General features: G+C 40.3%; 4 protein-coding genes across 7 annotated transcripts; 1 reads left to right on the top strand and 3 right to left on the bottom strand.

Annotated features, from left to right (window-relative positions):
• The first annotated feature begins 2241 nt into the window (after window positions 1-2241).
• Window positions 2242-8036, top strand: LOC105560607 (rho guanine nucleotide exchange factor 7). The gene is made up of 13 exons (XM_012009854.1): window positions 2242-2562; window positions 2738-2864; window positions 3019-3196; window positions 3268-3483; window positions 3633-3831; window positions 3923-4150; window positions 4236-4314; window positions 4488-5846; window positions 5963-5976; window positions 6406-6586; window positions 6683-6784; window positions 6869-6953; window positions 7641-8036. Exons 1-13 carry the CDS (start codon window positions 2479-2481, stop codon window positions 7792-7794), a joined length of 3006 nt encoding a protein of 1001 aa, XP_011865244.1. The 5' UTR covers window positions 2242-2478; the 3' UTR covers window positions 7795-8036.
• LOC105560568 (mediator of RNA polymerase II transcription subunit 11) lies at window positions 7962-10374 on the bottom strand. 2 transcript variants are annotated; one of them, XM_012009786.1, is made up of 4 exons: window positions 10268-10374; window positions 8847-8958; window positions 8504-8644; window positions 7962-8429 (listed from the first exon to the last, which is right to left on the bottom strand). In XM_012009786.1, exons 2-4 carry the CDS (start codon window positions 8920-8922, stop codon window positions 8308-8310), a joined length of 339 nt encoding a protein of 112 aa, XP_011865176.1. In that variant the 5' UTR covers window positions 8923-8958; window positions 10268-10374; the 3' UTR covers window positions 7962-8307. The 2 variants fall into 2 exon arrangements, with proteins under 2 accessions (XP_011865176.1, XP_011865175.1); XM_012009785.1 differs by lacking the exon at window positions 10268-10374 and having other exon boundaries at window positions 7962-8185; window positions 8291-8429; window positions 8847-9182.
• A 4016-nt stretch (window positions 10375-14390) lies between these two features.
• LOC105560606 (cytochrome b-c1 complex subunit Rieske, mitochondrial-like) lies at window positions 14391-17044 on the bottom strand (the record flags this gene model as incomplete). Its single annotated transcript, XM_012009853.1, has 3 exons — window positions 14391-16001; window positions 16564-16741; window positions 16882-17044. Coding segments are annotated over 3 exons (633 nt in total), but the record flags the coding sequence as incomplete, so codon positions are not given.
• An 839-nt stretch (window positions 17045-17883) lies between these two features.
• Window positions 17884-26400, bottom strand: LOC105560567 (vanin-like protein 1). Of its 3 annotated transcripts, none has more exons than XM_012009782.1 (8): window positions 26275-26400; window positions 20862-20945; window positions 20604-20741; window positions 19743-19889; window positions 19506-19669; window positions 19218-19429; window positions 19039-19143; window positions 17884-18934 (listed from the first exon to the last, which is right to left on the bottom strand). In XM_012009782.1, exons 1-8 carry the CDS (start codon window positions 26290-26292, stop codon window positions 18174-18176), a joined length of 1629 nt encoding a protein of 542 aa, XP_011865172.1. In that variant the 5' UTR covers window positions 26293-26400; the 3' UTR covers window positions 17884-18173. The 3 variants fall into 3 exon arrangements, with proteins under 3 accessions (XP_011865172.1, XP_011865174.1, XP_011865173.1); XM_012009784.1 differs by lacking the exon at window positions 26275-26400 and adding an exon at window positions 21362-21570; XM_012009783.1 differs by lacking the exon at window positions 26275-26400 and adding an exon at window positions 21405-21570.
• Between the last annotated feature and the right edge of the window lie 1226 nt (window positions 26401-27626).

Genomic DNA, 27626 nt, shown 5'->3' with positions numbered 1-27626 from the left:
TTATATAATATTAGATTTATATTGGAAGCGCATTGGCCAATGTTTAACAATGTAATAAGAATACTGGCCTGAAACTGATACATTAGACCAATATTGTTAATCCAACAGCAGATATTATAAGCCAGTCGAGAATTAAGAAATAAAATTAAGTGTGGAAACGACCTTACTGGCACTTCTTCATTCAATTATTAAGGGCCAGTTTCACAAACATCGGTTATCTGTTAACTAGGGTTCAGTCAACTCCCTATCTTTTTCTATCTTGTTCTCTAAGAAGAGATAGAGAATCAATTAAACCGTCAGTTAGCAGTTAACCGACCTTTGTGAAACTGGCCCTAAGTCTACAACGTTTCGGCCAGTAACACTGGTCCTCTTCAGGTATAACGATCTTACACGAGTACCCGCAAATGTCTGAAGAACAGAAAGAGCTACGTATGAGCTATAATCTACGGTCTTGCGAAGTCAGGAGTCGGAATTAACCATCAAGTTGTTTTTATAATAAAAAAAAATTAATAAATATGTGTAATAAATTAAAATATAGAAATAAAAACGTACAAGGTACGTTCGAAATTTAATATTGTTAAATAGACATATTGGCTAAATAAAAGAAGGCGTCCATCGTACAATATTAGGCGAATGATCTCTATTCTCTACTTTTATCCATTTAGATAGATTTACCCTAGAGAAAAAGTATACAGAAGGTATACACAATTTCTGTATATGTGTATACAGAGTTTCTATATCCGTATATTGAATATGTATATCCTATTCCTCATTTATACATATATTGATCTTCTGTATCAATGAGGATACAGAAGAGGACCTTTACGAGTACACATGTATATTCAACTTGTATATCCAGATATAGAGAACTCACAACTGAATATACGTATAATCAATTCCTGTATACGGATAAAGCCAAAATACTAGATGAATATCAGGATATACAAATTTCTGTATACTTTTTGAATATCCATTTTCTCTAGGGTATAGAGGAACATGGCGTTTCATTTACGTTACTGGACTCGATTTCTGCTCTATTCTGCTGCTGCGACGTAACGTTAGCATTCGCGTTTGTCTACGACCAGATTGGCAATACTAGATTTACATAATTTTCCAATATTGCGCCAGTATATTGTGCTACTAGGGCCCGTTAAAATCCTATTGAGATAACTAGAATAATGATTAGCCTCTTCTACGTTGAATTTCATTTTTGGCCTAGATTCCGATTTAAATCGACTCCTGTCCTTGGAGGTAGCCCAAGCCAGCTAATCCGAGAAGACTCCAGTGTCTGAAAAGTTACTGTGCGGTGCCATGTCGCAACTTTTCCTATAGCAGATGCTGGAAATGTTTCCTACGGACACACAACATGCTCCCTAATTAATTAATTGATTGGTATTTGTCGCTGCAAAAGTACCATGAAAGTACACGTACGTGTCGCGCGAGAATCGCTGCGATGTTACAACCCAAATCGCGAATTTACGAGTTTGTTGCAAATTGTTAAAATCGAGCCCCCACGCGCACACGACGCGGGCAAAAAGAAATGCCCAGGTTTGGTTCAAGTTCAGGCATAACAGATAGAACCGCAAATAGAACCGAAGCTTCCGCCACCACAGGTCCCGCCGCGTCCGGCGATTGGTCGATCGGTCAGCTGTGCGAGGAGAGCCGGGCACTCGGTGCAGTAGGTGCAGCTCCACCTCGCTCGCCGCGTCGGAAAACGGGACGTCTCGCCCCTTCGCTGTTCGCGCCGTGCAAATTCGCGTCGTGCGCCACGTGAAATAAAACTCTTTCGCTCTTGTTCTACCGTCCACAAGTTTCTCCTGCCGCGCACGTTGGATATTCGCCGCGTGCAACGAGCGCGACCGTCGGGTCTAGCAAAGGGCGGGGGATTTGAATCGTCGCGCGCGCGGAGTCGAAACCTCGGGCGTGAGTGCCGCGCGGACGTGGCGCGTTCCCCCTCGTCTCCCCCGCGTCTCCTTCTCGTTTCGCGCTCGTACGCGACGCACCTCGGCGCCTTTTCCGCGGGTCGGGCGAACTGAGGAGAACGACGCGGCGTGGAAAAAATATCCTCACGGCCGCGCGCGTCGGCGCGCGTGTCACCCCGCGGACGTGCGCGTAATTGTGGTCACGTGACGCGGCGGTCGCGTTTATTTATAGACGCGAGTGTCCGTCAGATTTCTGGCAGACGCGCGCGTGTGTTTGTGGCCGCGCGCGCTCGGCCGTGGACGCGCGCGCGACGAGCGCCACTCGTGACGGGCGCGCGGGGGGGTGGCGAGGTGAGCCGGGGGTGTCGCTGGAACATGTGACGAGACTTGCTCGACTTGCCGAAAAGATAGGAAGGCTGCGCGCGTGGACACGGGCGTCCGTCCGCGAGGGACGGTTTTTCAAGGCCGGGGGGTGTCGATCACCCGTGAGGAAACGATGCGCGGAGGCGCCAGCTGGGAATCAGCCCCCCCGACGTTTCTCCACGGCTGGCGGTGAATGAGCGCGAGAGCTATGTCGAAGCCCGACGCGCCGAAGCTCGTGACGGCGCTCTTCTCCTTCAAAGGGACGAACAACGACGAGGTAAGCGCGGTTACCCCGCCGCCCCTTCTCCCCCCAATCCCGTTGTAAACATCGCGGCGCGCCAGCTAGCTAGCGGCTCGTCGAACGGCGAGTCACTTCTCGCCGGGGTGTTGTCGTAGCTTCTAAAAATATACGCGTTTACGCGCGACTACACGAGACACCGTCGCTGTTCCAGTTGTGCTTCAAGAAGGGGGACGTGATTGCGATAACGCAGGTGGACGACGAGGGCTGGTGGGAGGGCACGCTGCACGACAAGACTGGTTGGTTCCCTGCGAACTACGTCAAGGAGTACAGAGCCCCGGGTAGGACAACTGTTGCATACTGCGAGCACTTTAAATGTAGAATCTCACCCGTTTACGATCCCTTTCTTTTGATATTCTGCATACTTTTAATATATATTCTGTATGCTCCAATGTAAATAATAGCATACCTTTCATATGGTGTGTGTACATGCAGATGGTGGCCATGCGTCGATTAAGACGTCTCCTGATAGGAGTCCGCAAGAGTCGCCTGCGCACCAGAAGCTCAATCGCGACATAGTGTTGAAGGACATCGTCGATTCGGAACGAGTGAACGTAGCCGAGCTGCAAGGACTGGTGAATAATTTTTTACAACCTCTCGAAGCGTCGAACATGTGAGTCATGTGCTCGATTGGATACGAGAAAGCCATGTTACGTGTCGTGTATAATAGAAATCTGTGCGTAGACTGAAGAAAGACGAGTATAAGCAGCTACTCGGTAACATACACGAGGTCCTGGAGACTCACCAGTGTTTGTTGGCAAACCTGGAAGGCACCGTTCTGCAAGGGCTCTCTGCAAGAGTGGGAAATCTCTTCCTGACTATCGCGCCAAGACTCAAGTCTATTCACGCCTCATATTGCAATAATCACCCGCAGGCTGTTTGCATACTAGATAGGTACAGGTGGGTATCTGGCAAGTGTTTCGTCTCCTTTCTCGACGGCGCTGCATCATGAGTCGAGTCTGTCAGCTTGAAACTTGGAGGTTTCTGCCCTTCGAGAGACAACACTATTTTCCTCTGGTTACATTGAGATTCGTGTATTATTATTGCAGAGATGAATTAAATGAATTTATGGAGCGCAGTGGAGCGATATCGCCGGGTATACTGGTGTTGACCACTGGCCTGAGCAAGCCGTTTCGAAGATTGGACAAGTATTCTGCTATGCTTCAGGAGTTGGAAAGATACACCGAAAAGAATCATCACGACAGAGGAGACACTCAACGTAGCATAACTGTATACAGGGAAATCGCGGTACGGTTTATCCTGTATTTTCTTTTTTATACAAGTACAGAAGAATATTAATGTTCAATTAAAATTTGCTTGCAATCCATTTTATTTGTAGGATCATTGCGCTGCCATACGTAAGCAGCGCGAGTTGGCGCTTCAAATATTAACTAGCGGAATCAAAGGGTGGGAAGGTGAAGAATTAAATTCACTTGGCGAGATCATTCACGTCGGATCCGTGAATCTGGCAACCGGCGTGGATCGCAGAGATAGATACTTTGTTTTATTTCCTACCACGCTGCTGGTGCTTAGCACCAGTTCCAGGATGAGTTCCTTCATTTACGAGGTAGACTCGAAAGCATCCTTGTCGCGCTGCTTTAGAATTCGAATATATATCGACATCTTAATTCACATTGCGGTCATTTGCCTAGGGAAAACTTCCGTTAACTGGCATTAATGTAACTGGAATTGAAGACACGGACGAAGTACGAAATGCTCTGGAGATTACTGGTACGGCTGTTGACATTTTAGTCAAGTGTATCATGATTCTACCTTGCAAGGCAGAAATGCTATTTTGCGACTTGGGAATAGGAAAGTCTACCAGACTACACTCCTCTTTCCCAAGTTACAAAATCGCAACAATTACCTCTGTAAAATAATGACGTAAATACGTGTGCTTTAAGGACCAATGATCGAAAGCATCGTCGTGCTGTGTGCCACGAGGGAAGAGAGGCAGCGTTGGATCGATCTCTTGATTCAGGAACAATGCACCAGCCACCTGAAATCGCCAACCATGCCCCGTGTGAGTTGCCATCATCCTCCGTACGCTCGACTCTCGAGATACTTTGCGAAGCTCGTGAGGAGAAAAGTCATACAGCCTGAATTAATGAAGAAATTGTTGTACATTCAATATGTCTTGAGGCCGGATTTGAGTAACGTGAAAATGAGAAAGTGCAATGTGACGTATACTATTTTTCCTACTAGCGAAGGATCGGAGTCGGATACACCCACTGAAAGTAATGTGCAAGAGGAGCCGCGTATATTGCGTAAATCCTCGTTGATACTGGACGTTAGATATGTAATAGACAATACCGATCTTAGTACCGTCGGAATAGCGAGCACTTCCTCACTCACGAATTTCGCACCGAGAGTTAATTGCGACAATCGATGTACCTTCGAGACTAGTAAGAGCTTACCTGCCGGCGCTACAATGAGTCACGTCCTGCCGAACGTTCCGCTCGCGTCAAGCAAGTCGTACACGTCAAATCTTCAAGCACGTAATAAGTTTTGTCGGGAACATTTGGAAATGCGACATGGCAGAGATCACAGCGATCTGGCTGTGAATTACAAATATCTGAAAGCGATCGAGGAGTTTTATCCAAACAACTCGGACGTGCCGGTCCGATATTCCATGACCTCCGCCCAGAACGATAATTGCGATAGCGTCGGGAGAGAATTTCGAGAAACGTGCGCAAACAGTAGCTTACGGTCCTCGGACTCCGGCATGGCCGAGAGTTATCACTTACGTTCATCCGAAGTCAATTCCTGTTACAAGTCATACGCATCTAGTCATACTAAGTATACAGATCCCGTAAGAACGTCTCATAGCGAAAGCGATAATGATGAGAATAAGTTCGAGCATCAGTGTATTTGCACCTCGCCGTTTGGCTCTACGCCTCGAGATAGCGCTCACTCGCTGGCTTCGTCGAAAAACGTCGACGAATGTACAAGCTTGGCGAGATCCAACGATGTCGGTGGTAGCGATGCTAACGATAATCCTGATAATAGCGAGAAGAAAGTACAAGAAACTGTGTTAATTCAACCTCTGATAAATTATGGGAATGAACAAGGAAAAAGGTATACGCAACCGATACCATATGCGCACCAGTGCGTAGTTAAGAAAATCGGGAGACGCGTAGTTCGTCCAATCCAGCCGATTATGGAGGAACATGACGAGCCAACAAATCAAGTGTACTCATCTGGATTGTACGCTCATTGGTGGCTCAAGAAGTCTATCCCGATATTTGGATGCACGGAACAAGGCAAGCTTCCATGGCATGGCTGTTCCTTTGATCATTTCAGTTTTTCTTTAACCACGCTGGTGTTTTTACTAATTATCATTTTCTACCAAAGAAATCGTATGCTTTTATTTTCACAGCCATGTTGTGCGAAGTAAGCTGTCGCTTTACTAACACAATACATTATAGAATAGCCCTCGGAAAACACATCACAAACTTTTGTGCGTATGCCTTTATTTTATCACGTCGCAACCATCAGTCACTTCGCAAAAGATTATAGTTAGCTTGATTTTTTAGTATAGACGCAACTTTAGTCTTCAGGTAGGGCGTGCACTCCAGAGTAATATAATTACAATCATAGTGTTTCTCTTTTCCTCTCTTGTATTTTTTAGATTAAGAAATATTTCTATTGAACATAGAACCCTGCCAAAAACAATAGTAAAAAAGTATATATATATATATATATGTGTGTATATTTTATAACGTAAATTTCACAGAAACGTGCATGCATACGATAGAAACGATTCTAATTGTGTACTGATATTGTTGAGATATTACAAACGATGTGTTATACGTATTGTAGCAGACGATCAGTCAGCCAAACGGGAAGCACCAACGACCGGCAATGGAACACTGTACATCTCCAGGGATTAAGACACCTTGGAGTGTCGCATCACTAAGACCCGCTCCTCCCCTGTATTCTCTTAAGAACTTTGGAAAAATAGATACTACTACAGATACATCACGGACACCACGATCATGCAGTAAGATTGTTTTAATGTTTTAATACCAAGATAATTGAGTGAACATTTATTGATCAAGTTTGCAAACGATTTTCTATTCCACGTTGTATGTTACAGATGAGCGACAGTTTGAAGACGATGCGATCATATTGAAAGTAATAGAAGGTTATTGTCTTTCCGTCAATGCTAGGTTTACCGTACATTCTGGAGAGTCTAATTGTAAGTTTAATTCGTCTAATAGCTGTTGAAACTTTTCGACGTGTCTTTCTATTACGAAGGAATTATGCTTCTTCTTTTTTTCAGCAATGCTAGATTACGAGTCTCAAAAGTCGCGGGACAGGATATCATTGACGCATAACAGAGGCAACTGGGAATCTTGCAATGACAGGTGAATATAGAGATACGTCTCGAAATGATACATCTTTTTACCTTTTTCAAAGCGAATCTGTTTGAATTCGATAATTTTTATGAAAATCAGAAATACTTTATCACTGAGACGGGAAACTAATAGTCAACCCAACTGGCTAATTATTTAATCGATTTATTACACAACGTTTCGACCCTATTTTTCCTTTTCGAGTGATACTGAGTCAATCGTCGTCGTCGAATAAGACAGAGTCGAGTTATAAAATATATGTATACGTGTGAGCACTGTGGTAGTTGGGCTCGAACTATTAGTTATATATTTCGAGCCCAACTACCACAGTGCTCACATGTATACATATATTTTATAACTCGACTCTGTCTTATTCGACGACGACGATTGACTCAGTATCACTCGAAAAGGACCCAAAAAAATAGGGTCGAAACGTTGTGTAATAAATCAATTAAATAATTAGCCAGTTGGGTTGACTATTAGTTTCCCGTCTCAATTTCTAATCATTACTGGTGACAATAAGCAAACTCTCCTTCATACTTTATCATGTCACTGGTGAAATTCTCTTCTGCTAATCTTTTGTTTATGCTTTAGAGATTGCATTCATAACAATTGCGTCAGAAATTGATAACAGTGTGTAACGTGATAGTATTAAATAATTGATGTATACGTTAATGCTTATTAACTTTTTATACACAGAACATTATCGGAAACGGTTAAAACCTTGAAGAACCAAATGACTGACTTACAGTCGCAAATGTCGCTGCTGACAAAACAATTGGACGAAGAGAGAAGATCGCGACTCTCGCTGGCGGCCACGGTAAAACGCAGCATGGGAGTCATAGACGGATAAGGATGTCGTTCAAAGAATCAAGAAGAGTGTTCAAAGATACATTTTTCACAGTGTTCATTTCATATATACGAGTTTTAATCATGATATACGTCGCGTGTTGTTGGAATGTTTTCATAAAGTTTACTATTTTTATGATGTATGTGATAAAAATAAGATAGAAGCATATATATGTAAAGAAATTATTTATGTATTTTTTTAGCATATTGTACACAGTCTGCAATCAAAAGAAGATACTCAGCAAATTGTGTCACGTTATTACAAGATACATAATCGGCGAAGTCGTCGAGTATTGTCCTTGCCATGCGGTTTGTAGCGAAAATGGTGTGCAATTTCATTTCTCGCGACAAAACCGATTACAATGAAGATATCAACAGGATGGTAGGGGAAGGTTCTTGATTAACAAAAGTAATATAAATTTATTATGACAGAGTCAGAGGGGGGGGGGGCTGTCGCCGGCAACATTAATGTAATGTTACTCGTCATTTACAATATGTACCTTGGAAAATTGTGCCCTTATCGCAGCTTGTTCTTTATACGTTCCAATTCGTTAACTCTACTTCGCGCGTGTTCCAATCTGTGCCAGGCCATTTGCAGCACCTTTTGACTCGCGTATCCAGAACCCTCGTGCGGTTGACCTGCGAGGAACGTAACGTGGAAATGAAGAGGGAAGGGGAATCGACGCAAGGACGACAAGCAAATTTCTACGTACCAGTGGAGACCTGTGTGAGATAATTAATCTGCTCGCTCAATTTGGATTCCAATTGTCCCAGAGTCTTGAGGAACTGATGCGTCTGCGACTCCGCCTGCTTCAGGCTCGATTTCTCCTTGCTGAGCTCCAGGCAAGCTTGTCCTGCGCAACATAAAGCACACCTTGATCGTACATTTGGAACGCTAGAAAACCACCGATGCCTTCCCAGAATTTGGCCAGAAAGGTTTCAGACGTTTCGCCTCGTTTCGCGCATTCGCTGTGCGGGTTCAACTTGTACTTCAACACACGAGGGATTCGTGATCAGGCGGACGACAAGAGACCGTTCAGCCTGGCGTTCAATTACCTGCGCTCTGCAAACATATTATAATGTCCTTTTCGATCGTCTCCAAAATCTGGATTCTCTCCATCGGCGGTGTCATCGCGGCTGCTTCGTAGCCCGCGTCAGCTTGGACTACCTGAAAAGGCGAGGTTATTCAACGCTTCTGCCGAGGTTCCTCAGTGAATTTCGCTCATATCTCGCTCCGATTTGTTCGCGGGCGTCGTAAAAGAGATACCGAGAAACGTTAAAATGCCGAGCGACGATAAACAAATCGATGCCGAACAGGATTTTGGACCGACTCGATAGGTTAGGTGCGAAAGACAGGCATACAGGAGCGTCACCGAAAGTAGAGGCCGCCTCTGATCAGAGCCTGGCCATAAGGAAGCGCGCTGTGATTGGTCCACTATTTTTCGCCAATTCGCGCCAATTTCATAAAGCGTTTATTCAGTTTGGCTTCCTCGCCTCCAAAATCGAACAAAATTAGGCTCATTCAACGCGTTTTCGCTCAAAACGAAAGAATCTGGCAGGAAAAAGTGTTGCTCTGCCCCGCGAAGCGAGATATCAATTGTTAAACGATAAAAAGAATTGTTAGACGACTTAGGCTGGCAAATGGTTTATTTATTCATTTAATCCGACGTTTCGACCATGCGGTTTGTGGTCCTTTTCAGGGAATTCAACATTCAGGGATCTACAATTATTTTATAAAACAAGACGCATCTTACAGTCGTGTCAATTGAGAAACAAAGTCAAGGATAAGTAAAAACGAAACGTCGGATTAAATGAATAAATAAACCATCTGCCAACCTAAGTCGTCTAACAATTCTTTTTATCGTTGAACATTCACTGGCGATTCACATTCTAAAGTTGTCAATTGTTAAAGTTGACTATTGTTGTGGTCGGTATGACAGGTTTCTTGACTAATAAAATAGCGAATTCGACAACTTGCACTAGTGCACATTGAGGCTTGTTTACAGTAAATTCTTATATTTAAGGTAGTCATTTCGTAAAATCATTTATGTGATAATTGTTTCAAATCTTTACAGTTTATTCTTTATATTAAAATAAGACTAATTAAATTTAAATTGACCGCCTCAAAGTTCTAAAACGAAATGTTAAAGTTGGCTATGTTGCATGAAATATTACGTGTAAAACACGTTAAAAATACTATAACACGTGAAATATTATTTACAGTGCAAGCAATCGAATTTGCTATAAGAAAAATTGGCGGCTACTACGAATTCAATATTCGCCAATAAAATACCGAAAATAATCAGACATTCATTAAATTTCGTTCTCTTGGAAACTTATACTGACAAACTTACGATGTACGATTTAATTCGCGCGTATTCATATGCAATAAGTGAATGCATTTTTTACAAGATACAAAAGGAAATCATTCATGTTTAATTTCTCGTAATCGATCTCATACGAAATGTGAAACTTACGTTTCGTGCTGTGATTGACCAAAGCTCGTGACACGATTGAACAAACTCCGTGGAATGATTGATGAGACTCCGTGGCACTTTGTATAACACCTGAGCACTAATCACATGCGACGGGAAATTAAGAGAACAAAAATATACGATTGCACAAAGTTACTATTTGCACTCGGTATTCCTTGTAAATTTATCCGATAGTATGAATTTCAATCAACAGAAATCGATGCGTAAATGTCAAATTTAAACTACCGATGAGAAAATATATTACGTAATATTATGTGTGGGATATAATTAAACACGGACAAGATTAATTGACACTTAATTTTTCACTTGAACGTATCGCGATGATGTTCGACTCAAAGTTCTGCGATCACGCGACGATATCGTTCGCCGATTATTCGCAGAGATCGCGATCGCCGTTTCTTCCCGTACTTGTCGCGAACGCGTATCGAGAAATAATAATACCTACGACACGCGGAGCGGCGCGGACACAACCGACTCGTTCGACCGTCGTCGCGTGAATGATCTTGCGTACGGCGCCGTAAACACCTCGGCCGAACACCGAGCGCGGATTCCAAAAAAACGAAAAAAACGTAACGTAGTAAACAATTCGGTCGCCGAGCCGAGATTCCGAGAAATGACGTAGCGCCCGACCGACCTCGGTCGAAAAACAATCTATTGAGCCGAATCAGTCCGCGCGGATCAGTCGAGCGAGACGGACGTTCCGTGTGTCTTCGCGTCGCGATCATCTCCTACGAGAATCTCGATCGTCTACGCAACGCGATCGTCTCGTACAGGAGTTATTCACATTAGAGACGAATCTATCACGGTCATTTGAATACAGGAGAGCCGCGAGGATATCGATTGCGCGTCAACACGTTCGTATTTCTCGCGCGTATTTGCGCACTTATTCGGGACGCATCGCGCGAGCGAAACCGAAGTGATTCTCCAACGCGCCGTCGACTCGCGTAGTTCGCGTCCGCCGCGGCCGCTGCGCGTCGAGACGAGAAGGGACGCGAGTCGCGCTGTCGTTCGAACCGCCGGTCACGAGTGTCACGGGACGAAGGGCGCGATCGTCCCCCGCGCAGTTAAACGATGCCACAGCCGCGATCGAGCTCTTCGAGTCCGCGAGTACCGTGGGACGTCGTGCTCGTCCTTCTCGGAGAACGAACCTCGTTCGAGATACGGAAAGTGGAAACCGTCGAATCGTGCTCGCCTCCCTTTAAACAAGTAAGTAAAGTTGAGTAAACCGTGAGGAGACCCGCGAAGGTGTCGATTGCGTCGTCGACGTGCGTATTTCCCGAGTGAGCGCGTTTTTTCCAGATACATCTCGTCGTTGACTTGACTCGCGCAGCACCGCCGTTGTAGCGCCGCGCAGTGGCCGCCGGGAACCGGCGCCATGTTGATCCGTTCGAGGAGCCCGTGGACACGCAGCGGATCGGTCCCGTGAGTTGGTCGTCGCGTCTCGCGGTACGCACGATCGCGGTAAGTTCGCTCCATTGTCCGGCGTAACAGTCGCGCGACGTAGATTCGACTTGGCGCGTCGGTAATCCACCGGGACGCGTGAATCCGCGAAATCCCGGCCGAAATGTCTCGCGCGGTCGGCGTCGCTACGGCGCCGTCGTGTCCTCGCGCGCCCCGAGTACACCGGGCTCTTCGGTTTCAATTCTCAGCTCCTCGCGCGTGCAGCGATACCCGAGTTTCCCACGCGCGACGCGCGGCGAGAGGAACGTTCGCGCGAAATCGCCCCGTCGAACGCACACGCACTCGGTTCCCTTTTTCGCGACGCGCGTGAAGTTGGCTGCGCGTACGTCCGCGAGTCCCTGCCGCCAGAACGTTGCCGCTCAGCGAGAAATGACTCGTCCATCGGCGTCGATCGACGAATTATTTCTCGTCGGGCGTCAATTCGCACGACGCCACCTCGCCAGACGCGGCTCGTATTTTCTCGCGCGCAATCGCGCCTCTCGCTCTCTCGTTGCAGTAGAGTCCGCGTCGATTAACGCCGGGAGTGCCGTGTCGTGCGTTACTTCGGTAATTAGCGCGCGCGATCGCAAGTAGCTCCTCTTGCGCGAGTGCAGTGTTGTGCCGGTGTGAAATGGAGGAGTCTGAGAGGAGGTGGCGGCCTGGGGGGCATCGGGCGACGGCGGAGCAACTCTCTGGTGAGTAGAATTATTTATGCATTATTATCGCGCCAACTTCATTTTCGCGCATCGTTTTTCATTTCGTGTACAGTTAATCTGTTTACCAGTTTATCATCGAGTCGTTTGATTTCACTGTTACTTTGAAATGACAATTAGAAAAGAAGAAAACTTGAAATTTTGTAAAAGTTTCTTGCGAAGATCTTTCGCGATGTAATCTTTTTCGTATCTTTCTCTTGTCTCGAGTAGAAAGTTGGGTATGTTTAAAAATCATATTTTGCAATATTGGCTTTGTTGAACACTGTTGTAAGATCAATTTTATTTGTTACAGAATCAGCGCAGCTACGTGGCAGTTATACAACTCCGCTGTTGCGCATCGGCTCGGTGAGTAAGCATTTGTTTTTATTGAGGTAAAAGAATCGGCAGAGAAACCGATTTGAATAAAGCAATTGGATGGAGTAAAATGAGGATATACAAAGAATTCCGATAATTAACGACAGGGTAATTGATACGTGGTCACTAAGCAAGTGAAAATTTGTATATTTGCAATTGAATATCAACGCTTACATTGAGAGTAAGACTTTCATAAGATTGGTAAGATCGCGTTGAAATTACACTCTACGTTACAACGAATATATAACGTGATACTAATTTTGCGTAAAGCAAATAATTATTCGCTAAATGCGCCCGTTTATTTATACATGCCAGGCGATTAAAAATAATAAAATTGAGACTGCTGGTACTGCTGGTGATCCATGCGTTGAGGCTTTTAAAACTGATAGTATAATCCATATTCTCCCGTTATCTGTTATAATTGAACCTGTATGCATACATACAATAGGGATAAAGATCAGAAATGTATTAGCAAATAACATAAAAAATTTTAATTAATTATTATCACACAATTCTATTTTATTTATACGGACATATTCTAGTATCTTAATTATTGAATCGAAATTAGTATCTTTTTTATTCAAATGTCGGAAAAATCGAATCTTCAAGCCGAAATATATTATTTGTATTCGGTACTTGCGCTATCACTTGCATATGAAAATTAATCAATTGCATTTGGATATTTAGGAAATATGTAAATATATATCAGATACTAGAATATTTTAAAAATTAAATAAAGACAGAGGCTATGTGCTGAGTTAGGTCCCGCAGTTGAACGTTGAGACGTTCGTTTTTTTGCGACAACGTAGTTTTTTTATCTGTTTAGTCGTTGATAGAATTATTTTTAATTTTAATTTAGATAATATTAAATTTGAATCATTAGATTTTATTACAGATTTGACTATATAAGATTACTTAATTTGAATAGTTAGTTGGGACATTTATAAAATATGTACGTTAAACATTTGATACACATATGCAATTTTATGTCTTGAGCCATTAAAATGTTCTTTTATATACAACAAACGTGACTATCACAAAATTGACTGTTTGACATTTAAAGACATAAAAATTGTACAAATATATATTTCTACAATTTTTATGTCTCTAAATTTAAACAGTTAATTTCGTTGATAGTCACGTTTGTTGTATGTAAAAGAATACACATATACATATATAAGTGTATTAATAGCTCAAGAAAAAGAAAATTGTAATATTTCTAACATCCATTGCTGATTTTGATTTCTTGCCGCAAGCCATTTGATTGTGATGTCTTCAGTTGCTGATTGTTCTATTACTATAGTCACGTCATTATTTCCAATCTTTGAGTCCGAATAATCATTTATAGTATGATATATATTTGTCCAAGTGAGAGAGCTTAGGTTGTCTATTCCGCGAAATATCCTGAAAGTATACGATAGTATTTTATGCAATTTCTGTTACAATTCTGTGTATGGAATATTGAGACTGCCAGGTATTTACGTCTAATTTCTTTTTATACTTCACTCGTAATGGCTTCTGGATGGAGTCGTCCGCGTCCATTTGCACTATTGGTAGATGAGAAGGTATCAGGACGTACTAAACAATTTGTTATAATATTTGCATTTCGGAAATATATATTCGGAAATGTATAAAATATTACTACGACAAACACACCGACATAGTTTCGTCTTTCTTAATCTGATATTCTCTAACGGATTAAACATCAAAGATATATGTTATGATACAGAACTAGATGCAAACACATTATTAGTTCATCAATAACGATCACTCCATTACACTGTCGGCAATATGCCTCAAACTCGCTAATTGGATAAAAAAAACAGCTTTGTTAAAAAAAAATCAATATCCGTATCCATATTCGATTATATTTCTATTATGCACAGTACAGTAGAATGTGTGCTACTAAATATGATACCCCGACTAAACTGTGGAAGATGTTCGGGACAGTTTGGACAAAGTTGACATGTAGGGGAAGCTAAACATGTAAATCCTTGTTAAAACGTAAACACTAATATAGTTTGAATTTTCATAACAATTGTGCCGTAGAACTTCTAATAATTTGTTTTTCTCGTAGGGGACAAACAATACTCACAGAAATCTTTAGATTAAGATACACGTTAAACCATTATGGTAATAAATTAAAAAATAAAGCTTAGCAAAATTAGCGGAGAAACTGATAAAAAGTAATTCGGTTAAATATATTTTCCGATCTTTCAGCTTAAACTTACAACAGAAATGGTAAAGGAATATACCATTAAAGTTACTTAGATTATGTTAGTAGTATTTACATTTACAACAGTAAGAAAAATGACAAATTTTTTATGTATTAAATCTATTGAACTAATAACACATAAAAGCTATTTGCTTACTAGTCTACTTGAAACATATCTTTGAATCTTTATCATATGACAACTTTAAGACTTTCTGAAAAGACGTCGGGAAATATTTTTCTCAAGACATATTTTGCAGTATGTTAATATTAGTTAAAATTATGAATATCAGACTCTCGCTTTAGATGTTAGAAAATTTTTGCGATATCGAAGAGTAACCCGCCTCTAGTATACTGGACGCATGCCGCGTAAAAAAAAATGATATAATAATCCGCCAATCGAAAAGATAAACCGTATCTCCCGTAGAATGAGGGAAAAGCTAGTTGTTCTTTTAGAAAGCAGTCTTTTGAAGTTACAGGATTCTTATATAAATTATCTATAATGGACTATGACGTTATTCGAAAGCCAAGACATTCTTTTAATCTTAACACTTCGTTGGATGTTTCATTATACATTTATAATTATACCATCACGAAATTCCAACGGAAGTATAAAAACTAATTCCGCAACGTGTAAAACTACATTCTTCTCGATCTCGTCATTTAACACGCTTCAACATCTTGCGATCCGAAAGGGACGCATCATCACCCGATAACAATACTGTCGTCGTTTACGAATGTGTACTCGGGTATCTCCAGATTGGTCGATGCAGGACCTTTCCGTATGCGTCCGGCAGCGTCGAAGTGCGAGCCGTGACACGGGCAAAAGAAACCGCCTCGTATGATACCGGCGTTTGGAATCGGTATACATCCCAAATGCGTACAAACGCCCAGCACAACTAGCCATTCCGACCTCTTCGCTCTGTCGTCGTCCGTTTCCGGGTCGCGCAGCTCTGACACGTTCACAGCTCTCTCCTGCTCGATGATCGACTGCGGTCTGCAAAATTAACCCCGTTAGCGATCGAATGTTGTTAGGAGTATTAAATATTCCTCGGAAATTTGCTTTAAAGTCCGTAAAATTTCCACTTTATTCTGGGAGCTTATTGCCTTGTGCCCTGTCAACCGCACTGTATTCTCCAAGCCCATTTGCTACTTGTTAATTTCACTACGAGATTCTTGAGAATCCTTCGTTATTTATCCACTTATTGGTATTATTTTTATAAGACATGTCTATGTATATGTATATACATATGTATAATACTCTATTCTAAAGTGCACGGAGCTCTGAACAAGGATGACTGTACTCTCTTAATTTAAATTGGTAAAAAGGATAGCAATTTTAGATTCGAGCGACACAATTAAATTTTTTAAACTACTAAGAAAACCATGGAAAAGAATTGGTTTTATATTTGTTTTGCGGATAACGGCATTCAACAATAAGTTTCAGCAGCCAAATCATTTAATTATGACGGTAGTGATTGTGCGACACTAGTGCGTGTTCGCTTTATCCTGCTTTTTCCTAGTTATTGTTGTTTTTTATTAATTGTTGATTCTCTTACCGATGATAGATAAAAACAGGTTTGCCGCGCCATTTCACGATTAACACTTTCCCCTCCGGTATACCGTTCAATTTTACCTCCAATTGAGCCTCCGCCAAGACATCTCGCGAGGGCGACATGAAGAGTACATAATGCAGTAAATGAGCTTTAAAGCTGTACAATCCGGCAACGCAACCAACTGAAAATATTGTATTTAATTTATACACATTATGCCTGATTTGGCTGAAAACTCTACAGAAATATTCTACTTGTTTCTCGTAGGAGACGTGTTTTAATAATGTTTTGAAAATACGTGATAACATTTTTTGAAATCATTACCAAAAGAGACGATGCTTCTCTGCGCCCTTCGCTCATCGGCGCTTCTCTTAGATGATGTTTCGGCATCCTTCAAAGATTTTCGTCGATATTCGTCAAAGTTGGGTTCTGGTATATCGGTATAGGCGTATCTGCGCAATCTCTTAAAGTCTGAATTGAGATAACGCGACAACGATTATACAATAGCATTATTGTCCGTGAAAAGCAGATGGAATTAATTATGCGAAGTTATTCATTATCGATCACTTTTATCGTTACGCTAGTCAGCATTTCCATCATCAATTGTGATTATCATTTTGGGATAATTAATTATCGATTTATTGCAAATATATGTATGATTGATTATAGACTAACCGTATAAATTATGACTGATACATAATGATAGACTCATTAAGATCAATTAATCGTGAAATACATGCTAATACATAGTAATACGAGAATCCCGTTACGTGGCAAATGCTATTGTGTTTTTTACCGGGGTGACAAGTTTCTTCTGAATATAATTTAGAAACAGTTATTCAGTATTTAGGTTTAACACTTTTCCCGAGATAAATTACGTAAATGATCTAATTTTTCATATGGATACTTGCAGTTAATTCGACATAATTGTAGCAAGGATGAGAAGCGTTTGTCGTAATTTGCAACGAAAACGTTCAGCACGTGTTTTTTCGGAAAAAACATTTTTATTAATAATAAAACGTATTTGATATATTTATTACGTCGCTTTAAAATATTTGGCACACGCATTTAACGCCTGAAGTTTAGCAAAATTCGTACTTTTTCTCACTTCAATTGTTAATATCACTAGTCCATCGCATTTGGTAATTAACAATTGTGGGTGCGTTCCGTTTCTCGCATGATGCGCATGATGCATCATTTATCCTTGTTATTCGCAAAATGTTAAAGAAGGATAAATGATACATTAGGCACATCATGTGTGAAACGGAACGCACCCTATATTAATTTAATAACAATTCAAAGATTAACAACTTTACAATTATATATCTGTATAAAATTTTATCAAAAATATATCTTTGTATAAATTCCAAAAATCATTTACATTAATATTTACAGACGCCACAAGCTACGAACTGGCAAGAAAAAGTGCCGGTGCAAATTTAGCTTTCTCTTCTAATTCTTAATTTCTTGACATTGAAAAATTTATCAGAGTCGTTGAATTATTTGTCAACGAACGTAAGTAAAAAGTACGTGATTTCTGGAAAGTATGTCACATAAAAATATCTGGCATCTATGTGGACGTAGAAAAAGTAATGTTGCACATATGGATATATAAATTACAATCTTGAAAACAAAGTTACAAATAATACTATGAAATAAGTAGCGGTGTAAAAAGATATTCTATTCGCATCGTTACTGAAGTCCCTCGAATAAATTCCAAACGTTACCACATTGTTTATACTGTTATTTAGGTACATGTTAACGTGCACATGGTCGTCATGAACGTGTTCATTAAATGTCCACTGTTTAAGCGGAAGTAAATCTGGACTTAACGTAGACGGCATAATTAAATTGTTCTTATAATCGTGAAACGTTGCCGCAATTTCAATATTGTTAAACACCACTTCTGATGTGTTCACGGAACCGCATGACGAAACTGAGTCGTTTGAGCATTGAATTATGCCACATGCACGTACGCGAGCTTTAACGTTAGAGTAATGACGAATACCATTAAAAACAACTAATCGATACTTTGTTCTCGAGTCTAGTTTCGTAATTTCTACTTTAAACTCGCAGCAGAAGTTATTCTGGCAGACAGTTTCCGTGGCATTCCCTTTCAAGGAAAGCGTTTGGAAGACTTCAATATTGTCGTGTTTCAAAAATAATTTATCATCTGACTTTGTGTCGACCTCCGACCTCACGCATAAGTCGTCGCCTATACGCTTTGTTCCTTGATAACATGGCCAAGCTTTCTCATTCTTGGAATCATCGTGATAGGGTTCGATATTAGTTCTGTCCTTTATTTTGCGTACTTCATATATCAGCAGTTCCTCGTGTGTAGCTGCAGGCATTATTGCCTTACCGACTCCTTTGCGACCTGTGGCGCATGAAACGTTATTTCGTGTATGCATCTGCACGGTAGATAACTCTAATTGCGAATTTAATAACACTTATTAAAATGTAAACTGTAATTTTACACACCTAAGTAAATTCCACTGCCAGCATTGCCAAAATCAGGTCTGTTATAGCCAGAAGCTAAAAGATTTACGTTTTCTGCAAATGACCATCCTGCTTGCGTTTGTACAGCTAAAACGATTAACAATATTAGCGTACATGTTTCGACGGAAAAGGGAAAGAAGGTTTCATCACGTCTCGTTCACCTGTTAAGAATGGTGCCTCAGAAAACCATGCTGTAGTATAGACAATGTCAGTTACTTGATGATCTCTCGTTAATATAATCGGGGGTTCGCGAAATAATATATCGAAACATATAAAAGTTCCAAATTTCACCCCAAAATCAGTATCGAAGGTCACTATTTCCGGTACTGCTGTCACATCAAACGGTTCGTTGAAAAGATTCGTTTTACGGTACCTGTTAATTGTAATAAGACGTATATAATATTGCAATGTGTTTCCCGCAACAGTAATTATAACGAAGAATTAGATACCTGGCAATAATCTTTCCCGTGCGATCGAATACTACGTTGCTGTTGTAATAATAGAACATTTTATCTCTCGGACAAGACACGTTGGCGCAAGGTGCTTTCTCAGCGATATTGATTACCACGTAGATTTCATAATCCCTCGCAGCACATGATATTTTCCTCAATGTCTGCGGATCCAACGTTTCCTTTTAGATTTAATTTATGTCGCTAGTTTCTTACAATACGAAGAATCGTACGTACGTCGCTAACTTGAATCGTGTCGCCGCTACAAGGTATATAATTATCTGAGGGACTAGGAATGACTGTTGTCCAACCTTCCATCTCTTCTCTCTCCGGCAAGTGAACTGTTGTCAAGCCGTCTTCCGGGAAAACGATTATATCAGCTTTCTGAAAATATTCAACACGTTTCAAACAGACACGAGGGACATTTTACTCGCCGGTGATTAAATAACAGACAAGTAATATCATTCGACCAGAACTTTATTGCGAAAAGCATTACCTCGCTCTCGCTGACGTAATGTTTTTCGCAGTGAGTTTCTGCCCGTTCCGGTCGAATAATGTCTGCTTTTCAAATCATTTTTATGACACATCGTCAAGAACTGATTCGTTGACGATGTAACCAATGCTTGAGACTACAGGGTTGGGAAGTAACTCGTTACTTGTAACGAAGTTACAGTTACTTCTTTTTTGGTAACTAACTTAACTTCGTTACTTTCTCTACATCTGTAACTGTAACTTAACTCAGTTAGATTTTTTCGATAACTAGTAACTAATTTAATAGTTACATTAATAGTAACTTTATATGTACTTTCAACCTCCGCAGATTGCATTAGGCCTTGCATTTGCGCATAAACGCGTTGCCGCTTTACAAATCAAATGCAGATTCGATATTTTTATTTCTATTGCAAGGGAGTAACTGCAAAGCAACGATTCGTTACTTTTCGAGTAACTGTAACTGTAACGCGTTACTCTTCAGAATTGGTAACTTGTAACTGCAACTAATTACATTGTTAGCGAAAAAATTGTAACTGTAACTAGTTACTTTTACAAAGTAACTTTCCCAACCTTGTGAAACTATTCTCTTCTAAAGATAATACTCACGACTACTCTACCGGCTGTGTTAATAAGTCTGACGTATGCGTCAGAATTTACTCTGAGAGTCTCGCTGCTGTTAGTTAAATATTTTGGAGGATACTCCACCACGGCTGCTAAGTAAGTCGACGAATTTGGATCTGATCTCTGTAACAAAATATGAATTTATAGGATTTATAGAATAGTTTGCTTCAGAGCGAACGATATAACTTAACACGTTAAAAGTATCAATTATTACTGAACGTAAAAAAGTCGCTTTATGTTTACCTGCTGCGACAGATGCGCACATGCTACCAGCAGATAAACAACGATCCACATTTGACCCATACTCGACAATCTCAACAGTCCTTTCTACAAGAAGAAAAACTGACATTAGCTTATACAAAACCGATGATAGGTTATATAAAAAATAATTTATATAAAAAGAAATCGTCACTCGGATAACGTCGTACGAATAGGAATTTAAGTTGTACGTTTGCAGAAGCGCGAATATAAATTCTTTTCTAATTTAGAAGCAAAAGAAGCTTATGTTAAAGAAGCAATTTTTGTGCTTATATATTTCAGCAAGATTAGAATGTTTTGCAGCAAATCTTAAAATATCTTGGATTTTATATAAAAAAAAATATTTAACTCTCCTTCGCAATTATTTTATCGCGAAAAGTAAGCTCCTGAACGAAAAGCTCTCCGGACATGTGAGAATTTTTTATATTAAAGTATTTGCACTATGCTCCTTGAATATCTGCAAACGTCACGTTCAGCGTATTTACTTAGGTTATTTGCCCGACTTAAAACTTTTACGACTTTATTTGCCTCATGAAACTACGAATGCTTTCCATGCTGCGAATTTTGGAGCATTCCTTATCAACGTCCCACACCGAGTCGACGCCAATCTCGTTAGAAGCAAAACTGAGAGCGCGTTCGTAACGCAGAGACGAAAACATGCCGCTGCGCACGCGAATTGTAAATAGTCAATCCCCAGCTGATCGCGCGAGCCAGGTTTCCCGCGCATGCGCGGCGAATTTGACCGCAGTGAAGTAACTTCGGAAAGGGGTGCCGGTCGTCTCCATATACGTATATTAGTATATAGGCCGGTTAACTTTTGTGCACAAAATAATGCCAGGATAAGTTGCGGACCGCGTAGCAAAACATTTTCACACTTAAAACTGTGTTAATAAGTCTGACGTATGCGTCAGAATTTAGTCTGAGAGTCTCGCTGCTGTTTGTTGAATATTTTGGAGGACACTCCACCACGGCTGCTAAGTAAGTCGTTGAATTTGGGACTCAGTACGGGAATTCTGTAACTTGCAATCGATGCCTTTCGGTAATAGCGACGGCCAATGGCGAGGACGATCTTCGAAAAAGACGCAGATTTTCATTAAGGTTGTTCCCAGGGTTGGGAAGTAACTCGTTACTTGTAACGAAGTTACAGTTACAGTTACTTCTTTTTGGTAACTCTAACTTAACTTCGTTACTTTTTCTACATCTGTAACTGTAACTTTAACTCAGTTACATTTTTTCGATAACTAGTAACTAATTTAACAGTTACATTAATAGTTACTTTATGTATATATTTTCAACCTCCACAAATCGCATTAGGCCTTTTTGCGCATAAACGCCTTTATCCCCTGCCGGAAATAATTCTACAAAATTCTACAAAAAAATTAAATATAACTGCCAGAATCTAAGAAATTCTACGTAAATTTAAAAAGTGTTTATAAAAATTAAAATCAACATAAAAATGTTAGAATTGGAACACTTTTGTTAATTTTTGTAATATTCTACAAGTAAGCAGATGTTTTAATTCTTAAAGATTTCGTTGTTTCTCAAATTTTTAAAGTAAAATAGTAAAGTTTTGTATTAATTTTTACAAAATTGTACATTTTCATGAAACACTACTTGCAATAATTTCTTGATTTGAGAACATTGTAATTTGTGATACTATTTTATAGATATTTTTACAAAAAAATAAATGTTTCAACGAAGATATAAAAATTTCTACAAATTTCTATTTCAAGTCAATTTTTTGTAATTATTTATAAAAATTTTTTCCGCTAAGGTCGCCGCTTTACAATTCAGATGCAGATTCGATATTTTTTTTATTTCTATTGCAAGGGAGTAACTGCAAAGTAACGATTCGTTACTTTTCGAGTAACTGTAACTGTAACGCGTTACTTTTCAGAATTGGTAACTTGTAACTGTAACTAGTTACATTGTTAGCGAAAAAACTGTAATTGTAACTAGTTACTTTTATAAAGTAACTTTCCCAACCCTGGTTGTTCCTAGTTAACATTATCGAAAAACCTCGATAGTAAGTTACAGAATTCCCGTGCAGCTCAGAAGTTTAATGAAAAAGATGTTGGTATTTAACATTTTCAATTTTTAATCGTGAGCAATTTGAAATTGGCTTTATAAAATTACAAAATTCTTCCACGCGATTACAGTACGCATAAAAACAAAGCGGGGAGGGGGGGGGGTTACAACTTTATATAAAGAAAATATGTAGAAAGGAGAGAGTGCCAATGTGAACCACAAAATGAACGGAACTCGGTTCTCACGATACAGAAACAGAATTTCTCTTTAATATGATAAACGTTTCGACCCTTCTTCGGGTCTTCCTCAGTAAGACTACAATGAAATCATCGAAAGTATAATACAAGATGAGAATACAGTAAAACTTAGATATAGATTGGTACAACAATAATCAGTTAAATTACCTCGTCTAGAACGAATAGAGCTTGTCTTAGGAGGTGAGAGCACCATGTGACTGTCTTAAATATCTCCTGAAATATTTTTTACCCAGTAATATATGTGCGGCATTCGTACGGATTATATTTTACGGTTAAATGACTTTGTGATCGTGTATTTAAAACGAAGTTAATTATAAGAATTTATTATAAACAAGCCTTAGGCCGGTATTCATAGTCAGGTCTTATATTTAAGACCGTTTTAAGATTATCTTTAGATACTCCGTAGCCAATGAAATGTTTCGTACAGCAGCTTCAGATAAATTCAAGACGGTCTTGAATATAAGATCCTACTATGAATACCGGCCTTAGTGTACACTCAGTGCGCATGAGGCAACCGATTCGCTATAAGAACAATTCCGAACGTTCGAAAAGAATCGACAGGCTACCGAGAAAGTTTCGCAAAGTGTTAAGGCTGGTCTACAATACATGGAGTAAGCTGGAGTAAAGAGTAGGAGTAAGGAAATAAATCCATTTTATTTCTTACTCCTACTTCAGCTCTCAGGCTTACTCTCGGTGAATCAAAATGCCATCAATCAGTGTTACAATTATTTTAAAAATCATGCCCGTATTTCAGCTTCCTTACACCAAAAGCTAGAAGTTAGGGCTCTCCCTTACTCCTTACTCCACGCTTACTCCACGTATTGTAGACCACGCATTAAGGACCGTCTACATTGGAAGTAAGCAGTAAGAAGTAAGAAAACGTAACCTTTATCTTTCAGTGTAAAAGCTAAAGTACAGACATAATTTTTTTAAATATTTGTAGCACTGGTCGAACTACGCTCTAATTCGCCGAGCGTAAGCGTCAGAGCTGAAGTAGGAGTAGGAAATGGAAATGATCCATTTCTTTACTCCTACTCTTACTTCTTACGCCAGGCTTACTTCATCTATTGTAGACGATCCTTAAGATAATTTTGAATTTACTTATTTTATTTGCGCGAGATCGTTTTATCCGAACTTCCTGCTACCCGATCACCGAAATCTCTAGGCCCTCGGTTTCTGTATCAACCTATATATGCATACGTTCCTGTTTCGTAATTCTGGGGCTGCGCATGTGCGAAAATCCGGGAGGGAGCCTCGATGAGGGAACCTCGCCAACTCGCAAATTCTGATTTTAATGAAACTTTGCATACGCGTAGGCGGGATGAGGAGGTGAGTTTAGAAATTTTCAGCTGCATACCAAGAAGGGTGTGCAGCTTCGAGAGACGGGTCTAGTTTTCAAACGCGAAGTGGTTTTCAGCTTCTCTCGATGTACGCTGAAAATGCGATACGAATAAAACAAAATGCTGTAATAGACAGCGAATTAAGGTCTTCGCGAAACGAAGCCATTTTCGCAAGAATTAAAGAGCGGAACCTCGACCAAACTCCGATTAACTTAATCGGCGATTAACTTATCTAGCTAGTAGTATTTCGTTAACGAGGATAGAATTGTTAACTTTTCCTTATTGTAGCGCGTGGAAAAGGAGAGTTAAGGACGACGAGAATTTTCCCAGACGGCCAAGCGTCTGTCGAATCGAGAACTGGGGAATCAATCTATCCTGGAAATGTTCGGAATAGATTTCGATCGGAATTATTTCCACAGTGTGCTACAGTGTTTGGCTAAACATTGGCTAAACATTGGCCCAATGTCGGTTATATTAGAAACGCATTAGTCGATATTGTCCAACGTAGAGCCAATATTGGCCAGGGAATGAATGTAAATATTGCACAATAATAGTTATATAATATTAGATTTATATTGGAAGGGCATTGTGGCCAATATTTAACAATGTAATAAGAATATTGGCCTGAAATTGATACAGCATTAGACCAATATTGCTGAACAGACATTGGCTAAATAAGAGAAGACGTCCATCTTATAATATTGGACCAATATTGGGAATAGTAGATTTACTTTATTTCCCAATACTGCGCCAATATATTGCGCTACTAGGGTCCGTTTCCTCTGGACAACACAATAGAAATCTAGGAAATAATCGAACAATTCCGAATATTTCCGTGATAGGTGCCTTGATTCTGCAGAGTATTTGTTATAAATTTCGTTCTGGCAAACAAGACGCGGTATTAATACAACGCTTTTGGCAAAGAAATATAGAAAAGTTCGTCAACGAAATACCGATGGCCGATTGATGGTAGAAGTCAGGCAAACTTTGATGTAGGTTTTACTAACACAGTTTGACATAGATTGATGACAGAGTAAAATTTACGACTTATATTCCACTCGATTTCTTGCTCCGATCCGCTATCAATAATATTAGTGAATTCTGTCGGCGAAACGCGAGCTTAATGTGAATATAAATGACGCGAATTTGTTGGTAATTTTCGGCCGAGTTTGCTGTTAATCCGCTACTAAACCGCGCACAGTTTGCACGTTGGATAATGAAAAATTTTGTAAATAATTCAGCCGGTTGAATCGCGGCCGTGATAATATCGAAAAAATCGCGCTACGTTAAAAAATCCGGGAAAAAAACAACGTATTGCGGAGCGTAGAGTTTCGAGACTCGCCAATGAGGAGGATTTCCAGTGGCGAGAAATGATGATCTCTGGCTAATCACCGGAAACATAATTTTCTAGTATCACGGAATATGGAACGGCGCGTGTTTACGTATTCCGTCGTGGCGACTTAATTAGAAAACAATTGGCTGGAAAGAGTTAGAAAGTAGTTAGCATATAACAGCATAATAGCGTCCCCCCCCCCCCGGGCCACGTTTTGTTAGCATCATTTAATAAAGCATTCCCGGGCTCGTATTTGCATAAAACCTTCTTTCCTAATTTTCCATTAGTGGAACACGCCGATGAAGTTTGCGTGGAAAGCGGAGCTACGCGATACCTTGAGCGCAAACTGCGCAAACTGGATTAGGCGGAGCAAGTTCGGGCAACTGTTATATTGTTCAATTGTTGTAAGGTGGATCCGTCGAGAAAAATGATACAATTACCTGGATTAGAATTATCATATGAGCGTAACAGCTCCGCAGCCGCGCAGACAAGTTTCCACCGAGCGCGAGCTCAGCACACGTGAGGAACGTGAATACTACTGGCGCACATCTCGACAGAAACTTTCAGTCCAGGTTCCCTTTCCACGATCGTTCCCCGCCGCGATCGCCAGTGCGGATGCTGATTCGATTTTTTTTCCCCCGAAGCGTTTGCGGTACATTCCGCGGCGATTGGGATCGGATTTCCCCGTGCGCGCTGCGCTGTGCTAATTTAGAAAAGGAAAACTAAAGTTATCTGCTATTACACCAGGCTGTCGGGAAATGTAGCCGTACAAATTTATAATATACACCAGATTCGGGATAGAATTCTATTTCGTAACTGTATTCACTGCGAACATTTTGACGTAGGTGTAATATAGTGTATTTTGTGTGCATTTGTAATCTGATTCTTCAATTGTTCTGCGCGATATATGAAATTGTAGATAAAATTTATGGATTGCCTGGGTGAGTTTAAAAAAATATTTTAGATGAGATACGTGGATGCATACACGGGGAGAATTTTCTTTTAAAATGTATCCCGAAAATATTGTGATCGTTGGGCAACATGGCATTTTGAAGAACTTTAGGAGAGTTTTTGAAAGTTTACCATGTAAGTATAATTGCACTTGTACATGGTAAATTGCAAAAAAAAATCTCTCATAAAGTTCTTCAAAATGCCACGTCCCACGATCATGCGATTTTCAGGATAAATTTTAAGAGAAAATTCTCTCCGTGTATGCGAACTGTATATTAAGACACGCATATCAAGTACGTGGCGCATGAAATTATAAGACGAAATTCACCCTAAGGAATCCGACGCGTATTACAGATCATCTACAAAGGAATAAATCTATGAACGTTTACGAATAAAACGTTTAAAGTTTCTGGCTCGCGTAAGGACCGCGGACGAAAAATCGTTTATTCATGAGTTGCATGCATGACACAATCTGTCATATGAAAATACGAGGGCGATTGCTCTCATATTACTGCTTTAAAGTCAAAATTGTTTATATAGTTTGAAAAATCAATGAATCTGCGCTCATATCACTCTGATATAAAATCTGATCAACAGGCAATTGTATAAAGAAATATTAGGGCTACTGAAAATTATATTATTTTGAATTAATATTCGGTTATTCCCTAATTGCTGTTCTTATCATTAGAAGTCGCGGACCCCCCAGTGAGAAATGATTTGTCGATCGATGTCAAAACGATGTCGAATCGACATCGATACCGTTAAATTGACGTCGATTCGACATCGTTTCGACATCGATCGATGAATCATTTCTCACTGGGCCTTTCGTAACAAAAATCTT

Source organism: Vollenhovia emeryi, unplaced genomic scaffold (genome assembly GCF_000949405.1).
Source record: "Vollenhovia emeryi isolate VEMERY1.0 unplaced genomic scaffold, V.emery_V1.0 DF939227.1, whole genome shotgun sequence".
NCBI lineage: Eukaryota > Metazoa > Arthropoda > Insecta > Hymenoptera > Formicidae > Vollenhovia > Vollenhovia emeryi.
This window is presented reverse-complemented; position numbering and strand designations above follow the sequence as displayed.